Genomic DNA, 9430 nt, shown 5'->3' on the forward strand with positions numbered 1-9430 from the left:
CTCTCTCTCTCTCTCTCTCTCTCTCTCTCTCTCTCTCTCTCTCTCTCTCTCTCTCTCTCTCCAGACAACAGTAAGTAGAATTTTTCCTCAATAATCACAACTTCCAGTTATCTGGGAAATCCTGCAAAGCTACGAGTAGCTACAACAAGGCTTGACTTTGCTTTCCTAAGATACTTAGGACCAGAAGTATTTCTGTTTTCCTATTTTGGAATATCTGCATATCCATAATGAGCTATCTTGGGGATAAGAACCAAGTCTAAACATTCAATTCATGTATGTTTCATATACATCTTATAAACCTGCCCTGAAGGCAATTTGATACAGTATATTTAATGACTTTGTGCATGAGACATTTTCATGGGACAGGATTCTGTGCTGAGAGTGTCACGCTGCTGTGTGACAAGTGTTGGGGCTTGGAGTATTTTGGATTTTTCCACATCAGGGATGCTCAACCTTTGCTGTATAATCTCAAAGCTGGAGAAATGTGCAGCCCCTCTCCCCAAACTCTCTCGCCTTCATGAAGAAGCAGAGCCATCAGAAGCGCTATGTTTGCTTTAAGCGCCAATCTGAGCACACCAGTTTTTTCAGCTCTCCCGTTGGCCTTGGAGATGGGGGGAGGAGGTAGGGGGGCAGTTTGGTGAGCACAGGGAGCTCTGGAGGCTCCCAGGTTACTGGGCACACTCCCAATTCCTGGACTGGGTAATTGAGCTGACCTGCTCTTTGCCAGATCTTGTCAAAGATTTTTGGAACATGCTTCCTGTGCCATCCCAGGTGTCCTGAAAACCAGAGGGATGCTGTCCCCAGGCATCTTTTTCTATTAGCAATACCCCCGACTGCTCAGCTCCAACCCTTTGATGATCTGGGGGTGTTCAGACCATTCCACTGACAGCTCTAATTGTCTGCCACTGGCTGCCTAACAAATGAGTCCCACTTTTAGCTGGTTCCAACCACAGTGCTAGAGTCTTTTGGAAGTGGAAAGCTAATTTATGAAAATAATCCTTTTGTTCTATTCCACTGTCTTAGAGTAAGATTCCTTTAAGGCCTTATCAGCCACTGTTTAAAAATCAACGGTGTACGTTGATGACCACAAGATGCACAGAACCGGTGATATGAAAACAACCTTGGAACTACGTTCCACGGTGGGCTTTTCTCCCTTCTTCCTTCCATAACAGCTGGCTATTGCTTTAAAATCCCCCCTTCCCCCGCAGCATAAGGCTTTGTAGAGTGCTCCATGGAATGAAGGGGGTTCAACTGTCTGCTCTGTTTTTCCATTTCTCCCTTGTTGCTAGCTTCCTATTGTTTCTAGGCAGCCAACTTGCAGAAAAGATTCAGCGAAGACAAGCTATCGGTTCATTTCTATTTATGATTATTGATGTGTAACAATTATCACATTATCTAGATAGTGAGGTCTGCTCCGTCAATTATAGTGGTGGAGCCGGAGCATCTTGGTTATTTTTGTCTGCCGTTATCGACGGGAACGCCTTTGTAGAAGTCTTGAATTAAGTTCTTCTTCATTCCTAGCTCTGCCCTTCACTGTTTGTCAGATGATAATGCACTGAACTTCACTCGCTTGCTGAACTTCACCCCGTGTCTTGGAGGACTATTCTGTCCTTCTGAATTATGTATCTATACAGAGATGTTCGAGAGAGCTGCCTCATCAAACGCCCAAATGGCTTCTTCTAAAGTGTCTTTTCTTCACTCTAGTCTGTGCGCTGCTCCAGACCACTACATATTTTTGGAGTCTCTGCAGACTCCACTATATCTTGGCCCTCCCCCCAGGATGCCTCCCGGAAGTGGTAGCTCATGGTGGGAAGGCTAAGGTGGTTGTGGAATGGGGAAAATATGAAAAGTAGAGTATTGGTAAGCGACTGGCTGAGGACAGACACTGAAATGATAAGTAGAAAAAGCATGGAGCAGGCTGAGGTTGTTAACAGTAGTTACAGCCCAAGCAAGTTGCACGGCCTTCACCAAAATGCTATAGAGGAGTGCAAGTCAGTTGCAAGTCTTCTTTAGAGTTGTGTTCACAATGGAAAGGCACAGAACAGGCACTGTTTCATGGCCAGGATTTAACAGAATCTCACTTACTCTATAACCCTGACTGGACCAGAACAACAAAGGTCCCCTTCCCTTCCCTTTTCCCTTCCTTCCCTTCCCTTTCTTCCCTTCCCTTCTTCCCTTCCCTTTTCCCCTTCCCTTCCCTTTTTCCTTCCCCTCCCCTCCCCTCCCCTTTCCCCTCTCCCCTCCCCTCCTCTCTCTTCTCCTTCTCTTCCTCTCTCTTTCCTTCCCCTTCCTTCCTTCCTTCCTTCCTTCCTTCCTTCCTTCCTTCCTTCCTTCCTTCTCCTCTGTCTCTCTCTTTCCATTTTGGTCAGAGATTTGTGCCTGCTTCTCTCTTCTTTCCTCTGTTCCTTCTCTCACTTCTCCTCCCCTCCCTTCCCCTTCCTTCCTCTCTCTCTCTCTCTCTCTCTCTCTCTCTCTCTCTCTCTTTCTTTCTTTCTTTCTTTCTTTCTTTCTTACAGCATTCCTCTTTTAAAATAATTGGTGACATTACTCCGTGTTATATAGTAAAACTCTAACCTTGCTAATCAAGCGGAGGAGGGTATTGTGTCCAGTATGGCTCAAGTAGAAGCTGGGGGGGGGGGATGGGCAGTGGAAGACTGAGGTTATGATCGCTTCTATATCATTTATTTTCTGATTCCTGTTTAGTAAAATCAGAACCTAAGGTGACCGGATGAACGCTCGTATTCAAAGGAGTTGCTAGAGGCAATGTGCCATGGTGCATGCCTGTAATCCTAGCATTTGGGCAGTAGAGATAGGAGGATTTCTGAGTTCATGGCCAGTCTGGCCTGCAGTCACAAAGTTCGTACTAGTCTATGCTTTCCTTTCTTCTGGTCCAGTCAGGGTTATAGAGTGAGTGAGATTCTGTGTAGAAGATCAAGTCAGGGTTATAGAGTGAGTGAGATTCTGTGTAGAAGAACTGCAGATCAATCCATAAACAGGTCCAGTCAGGGTTATAGAGTGAGTGAGATTCTGTGTAGGAGAACCACAGATAAATCCGTAAACAACAGAGTTGCCTGTAACTGGGGTTGTGTAGCTCTGTAGAAGGCTTCTGAGGGGCTGCAGATCTGTCTGTGCTCCTCCCCAGGCTTCTGTATCCCATCTTTCTAGGCTCTCAAATGACCCAGGATGGGGACTTGGTCCCAGCCAGATGATGCCTTCTCCCTAGAGTCTAGTGAGGTGACTTTCAATAGAATCCCCTAGGAGGTTAGGGGCTCTTGTCCTTGCTGAGAGAGGAAGTGAGTTTAAACATCTTATTTTAGGGATACTTTTGAGCTTAGTTGAATGAAGACAGACTTGGGGACAGCAAGGGGAAGGCAGAGGGTGTTATGTTTAGAGAGGGGAACATGTACTGTGTTCTAGTATATAGTTGGGTTGGGTGGCTATGTTGAACCAAACGTATTGCTTACTGGAAAGGGATAAACAGTTTTTAAATGTTTTCAGCACAAAGAAATGATAAATATTTAAGGTGACAGATATTCTAATTACCTTTGTTCTGATCGTTAAACAATTTATACACAAATCAAAATATCATACCATACCCCATAACTATGCACAGTTTTTACATGCCAATCAAAAATAAAATAAGGGCTGGCTGAAATAGCTCAGCAGGTAAAGGTGTTCACTATCAAGCTTGACCACTTGAGTTTGATCCCAGGACCAAGCTCTTGAAAGGAAAGAGTCAACATCCGCAGGGTTGTCCTCTGGCCTCTACATGTATGCTTAAAGTAAATATAAAACAAATTCAAAAATGGTGAAAAAAGGAAAATAAAGGTAAACAAAACAAAACCCTAAAGCGTTAGAAAGAAGAGGACAGGATGGGGATATACAAAGGGGACATCATTGTCTTGCTCATGATCCTAAAATCTGGAGACTGGATGGAGAAGAACCAATCAGCACTTCATATCTTTCATGTGAGAGAGCAGAGATATGGGATAGTGTGTCCTTTAAAAGGCTATGCTAACCTTTGTTGCAGAAGCATATGCCTGGACTTCTGGATCGGGCCAGGAAATCAATCACGTATGCCAGCACAGGGCCCCCTCCCTTGCTAGCTCTCCTCTTACCCCTCTGGTGAGTACAGTGTCTAGAAGACAGAGGGGGACGGAGTGGACAAGGTGGAAGGGTGTCTTATGGCCAAACCTTCCCCTTGCCCTCTTCTCTAGGATACAGGTCTGACTTGTTCTGGTGTGAAGAGACGGTCAAGTTGACTACAAGAATACATTCAAAATTTGACTCTCAGATATTCATAAACTCTAGATTACCAACTGAGAGCAGAAAATGAACGAGAAGGAATGAGGGATTTGGAAAGAAATGCTTGGGTTCAGCAAACTGAGCACGAGAAGGAATCCTACATGAGGGCTGCGTGAACACCAGAGACAATGTGCAATGTCATCCTAGGTGCTCAATAAATTCCTCTAACTGGCATTACCTTGACTTTAAGATGCCACAGATGATAGGTTATGTTATCAAGTTAATAACAGCTTTCAAAAACATTCCATCGAATCAACTATTTCAGTTCCGCTCAAACAAAAGCCTCTCTCGGAGGCATTGAAAAGGGGGGTTAAATAATGACAAAAATGTCATAAAAGAAGGGATCATGAAAATCATCTCAGAGCTCGGAATCAACAGGTATCATCATAAGGCTCTGGGCTGAAGGTGGTCAGATCCTGCACAGCAATCATAGCCCTACTCTAGCATCCCTGTCAGAGTGAAGAGAACATCTTCAATGAGCCATGGCAGTAAGCTGTCTCGGAGGCAGTTTCCAGGAAACAGGTCTGTAGAAAAGACAGAGAACTTCCTTTTGCTCGAATAGAAAAAGGAATGGGGACCTCACTGGCACACAGGGACAAAAGGGCACCTACCTGCTATTGAAGGGGTTGTCTCCAGGAATGATGTGGGTGCTGTCCTTGCCTGCCAAGAGCTTGATGCGGTCATAGAAGGACTTCACTGCAGGCCACTCTGTCTGGCCTTGCTGAATGATGTCCAAGGGGTCCCGAGACCCCCGACAGAGCAGGCTGTTCTGACAGGCTGACTGTAGGCAGCAGTCAGGGTCCAGGCAGTCCACCAGGCCATCTGGAAGGGCAGAAACAGAGCCAGCTTAGAGCACTGCATGGCACCAAGCCTCATGGAGATGCTGAGAGATGCTAACACGTTTGTTACCATCAAACCTTCCCCTGGGCCTTAGACTGGCAGGTTTCACACAGCAAGCCTTGTACAATTGCATATTTCCCAACCCAGAGAATAAACGATGGATGAAAACAGCTGAAAATATCAAAATAACAACAGTGGTTTCTCTGGTGTGGTCCCCCCCTTTTTTTTTTGCTTTATTACATTTTCCTAAAATTCCTTTTTTTTTTTTTTTTGCTACCACGAGTGGATATTATTAGAGCCACCAGGAATAAAACCCTGAACTTTGCTTTTAAATAACACAGCATACAAACTGCCCAGAGACTGCTCCCATGAGCCTGGGCAGACTGGGTATGTATCCACTAAACAAAGTGTGGAATTCTGTCAATCTTTCTCCCTTGGAGAAAACCAGCCCTCCTTCAACTAAACCAAGGAGGCAACTGTTGACAAGATGGAGAACCAGGTGCCGTGAGTGTCACCTCTTCAAGGAGGTGTGGACATGGTGTTGTGTGGCAACCAGGAAAAGAAGTCACTTCCATTCTGTCTTTTTGAGCAGGACACTGTGAACTTCCTAGATTCCCACCCTTTACTCTCTTTCCTGGGCTGCTCTTGTTCACTAACCTACGACTCTCCACACACTGGAATGCTGTCCACATACAGGGAATGGAACAGAAAGCACAAAGTCATGGCATCTGTCTGGAAGGAGCTGGCAGTGTACGGGAGGAACAGGACAGGAGGACCCACTGTACACAGCCCAGTTTAGGGTTGCCCTTTTAAACCAGAAAGTCCTCGGGGTGGTGCCCCTGGCTAGGTTAGCATCATTCGAGGTGGCCAATATCCTCCATTTACATGCTGACATTCTAAACAACGATGAGAAGGGGCTTTAGGATAGATCTAAGCTCTGTAAGCTCACTAGTACCCAAGCTCGTTAGCGCTGAGTCCCTGTGAGTCCTCCAGCCTTCTTTCTGCCTTTAGGGGATCATCAACACTTAGTCCCTCCCAGAGCCTTGACTTTGAACTTCCCAGTCTCAACCACGAGAAACACAAGTCCACTGTGTAAGCCACACACACTATGGTATTCTGTTACAGTAACACAAGCTGACTGGCTTTGCTAGACACTCCTGTTCTGTGTGTCTCAGGTCCGCTAAGAATGGCTCGCATCAAATACCCACAGAGGTTCAATGCCTGCCTCAGGCCTCCCCACAGACAGCTTTCAGGAGCAGGTTCTGGGATCTGCACTTCAGTCCTGATTCTCAGATGGTTCTAATGCACGAAATATTTTAAAAACCATTGTTGATGACACTAACTTCCTTGTATGACAGTTAATTACGTCTTTATGCTTGCCTCCCTATGGGGGGGAGGGAAAGAAATTCAGTGAAAGATGAATAGGGCCTTATTAACGCCGACATTTATGCCACTCTCAGTGTCCAGCAGAGAAAAGGATACTCAACAAATGTTTGTTGAATGACTAAATGACTGTGCCATTCTTCACATGTCAAAGAAGGATGAGGACCAGAATGATCAGGACAATGTTCAGTTTTCGAATTCCCTGTTAGAGTGAGTTTTTTTGGTTTGGCACGTGGTAGAAGGGCTTGGGCCTAATTTAGCTATCCCTCCTGGATTTGATAGCAAGGCATTTTGGGGGAGGTGGGGGAGGTAGGAATAATTAGCATCTTAAAAGTGTGCTTTCTAGTCCTGGGATATGCTATGACAAACACTTGTCCAGGATTGCTGAATCAGAGGCCTGGCAGTAGGCTTTTAAATTTACAACAATGTAATTTTTTTCTTTTTGGCATCCCCCTTTCCCTTTGGGTTCACTAATGAAATTGAAATATGTAATTTCACCAAAGTTCCCCTGTAATTTAGCAATTAATGTACAATTATTTTAATGCATTACTTTCTTTTTAGCAAACAAACAAATTAGGAGGGGGCCCGTTCAGCTTGGCTTTAAATTACCAAAACTGGCTTCTCATTTTCCACGTGGGCAAATGCTGCTGGTGTGCCTCGTAACATGTTTAGATTTACAAAAATTTCCTAGAAATGCAGACACAAGAGGGTGGGCAGGCAGGCGCGGTGGAAATTTAGAGACTTTGGAAACCAAAGCTCTGAGCGGCTCAGCCCTGTGTACTGGCTGAATGTGAGGCTTCCCAGAGCCCTGAAAAGCTGAGGTCCCAGAAACAGTGCTGGAGGCTGAACAACATCCTGGCAGAGGGCTGGTCCAGGAACATAGCCCCAGATCCACGGACCGATTGTTGAGTCTGGATTCAAGGACCATTGGCAGAACAAGGAAGAAAAGGGGGAAAAATAATTGCATTGAATTCTGCCATGAACATCTCGTCCGTGGACTGCTGCACTAGACAGGGGGAGTCTACACAGAATGCCTGCTTCGGGTTTTAAAAATAACCCGCTGAGATCTGCACTTCTATTCAGCAACCTAGAGGCTTCTCAGGTGAGAAGAAACCCACTGTTGTTAGCGCTATAGATTTCTTTTAAGGTCACCAGCCTCTTCCCATTAGGGGCCCCATCCATCTCTGGTGGCCTTGCCCTCCTACAGCTGGGAAGGGCTTCTTCCTCCTTTAGCTCTTTGACCACCCACCCCATAGTACCAGCTCAAGGACAGGCGTGTGTGCATCCAGTTCAAATAAAACCAGGAGACAGTTTTCCTATTAAGCACCAAGCATGCTGCCACCCCCAACCCCCACCACTAGGAGGCTGTCACTCTTTTTCTAAGTTTGCCAATACTTTCAATTCCCCTCCCCCTTTTTGTTGATACTGTTTTGCTTTTTTTTTAATTTTTATTATTTTTTAAATCTGAGGGCTCAGAATGGCAAGAGATGGTCTAAACACATCAACCATAACAGAAGACAAATATGAAGAAAAGAAAAAGAGATACAAATGATCCCCTCCCACACATTTACATTTCTCTGCTGTGGTCGCACTGTTTGGGGTGTGTGTGGGAGTTATTAGGGCAGCAGCACATCCCATGCCTGCAATACCTCCTCATGCTGGGTGATCGCTGGCTGCTGCCCCCAACACTTTCCGACCACACCGTGAACTTTAAATTGGCCCTCCAGTCTCCCAGTGGCCTGTCAGTCACGAGAATCGCATCTTTATGCTAGCAAGCCCCTTGGATGGAGTCTGACATCGCAATCTTCAGTAAATTACCCTGTCACTGACAATCCAGCACTTATCTCGCAAACAATCAAGCAGGCAATCAAACCACTCTGAATTGCCGGTTCAGGACTGAGAGGCCAGGACGTCTCCATCCAGCAGGGCGGGAAGTCACAGGCCCTCTGATGACACTGTCCCATTTCTTTATTTATTTATATACCTACTTATTTGTCTGGCGTCGTCTCCACCCACCATCCCTCCCCCGGGGGGTTGAGGTGGTGATGGGAGATGTTTGCAGTGACCCTCAATGGAGCTCCATTCTGACTCAGCAGCGGGACCTCCCAGGTGGCCCACGGTTGACACATCTGCTCACGTGTGCTCATCTGCTTCAGTTCACTCTGAAACGTGAGACTTGGCCTCGGAGCCCTTTCTAGGTGCTGTCTGTCAGAAATGAGGCTAAATCACAGCTTTGGCCGATTTTTCTATGCACATATTAGATCATATGATAATTGAACTGGCATTCCCAGGGAAATGTGGGCGTGAAGAATCTTTCCGGGAACAAGATTGAGTCCATTTATTTATTTATATTTTAATATTAATTGATTGCAGTCACACTAAGACTCCTAAAAAAAAATCACTTTTCTGTTATTTTCTATTACTGTTGTTTTGATACAGGGACTCACATAACCCAGGTGGCCTAGAATTCACTCTACTTGTCGCTGAGGATGACCTTGAATTCTTGATCTCTTCAAGTACCAGGACTGGAATTGTACACTTACCACATTACATTTTATTTAGTTTTTAAATGTCACTTTTGATGATGAACATCAGACAATCTGGTAATATAGACTGAGTTCTTTGGATTAGAAGTCCTAACAGAGAAGGCCTCACCCTCACAGAGTCAGAAGTAAGAGTCTGCTGTGTGGAATCAGGTAGATGTGTGGTTAGATTTCATTTTCCTTGGTCTCGTCCCAGCTGTGCAAGCTTGGGAAGATGAACAACTTTGTGGAGCCTCAGTTTGTTTGCCTTTAAACCTGAACTATCTGGCTGGGCATGGTGGCACATGCCTTTAGTTTCAGCATTCAAGAGAGGGCAGAGGCAGAGGCAGAGGCAGAGGCAGAGGCAGAGGCAGAGGCAG

The 9430-nt window shown here is 45.5% G+C and overlaps 1 protein-coding gene across 5 annotated transcripts in view; it reads right to left on the minus strand.

Annotated features, from left to right (window-relative positions):
• Positions 1–9430, minus strand: part of Tenm2 (teneurin transmembrane protein 2) — a 939787-nt gene that overhangs the window by 67441 nt on the left and 862916 nt on the right. For all 5 annotated transcript variants that reach the window (XM_028756460.1, XM_028756459.1, XM_028756458.1 and 2 more), the window contains one exon: positions 4917–5127. In XM_028756460.1, coding sequence (XP_028612293.1) covers positions 4917–5127 — 211 coding nt within the window. The remainder of the gene's footprint in view (positions 1–4916; positions 5128–9430) is intronic.

Source organism: Grammomys surdaster, unplaced genomic scaffold, assembly GCF_004785775.1.
Source record: "Grammomys surdaster isolate TR1022 unplaced genomic scaffold, NIH_TR_1.0 126121, whole genome shotgun sequence".
In the NCBI taxonomy this organism is placed as follows: Eukaryota; Metazoa; Chordata; class Mammalia; order Rodentia; family Muridae; genus Grammomys; species Grammomys surdaster.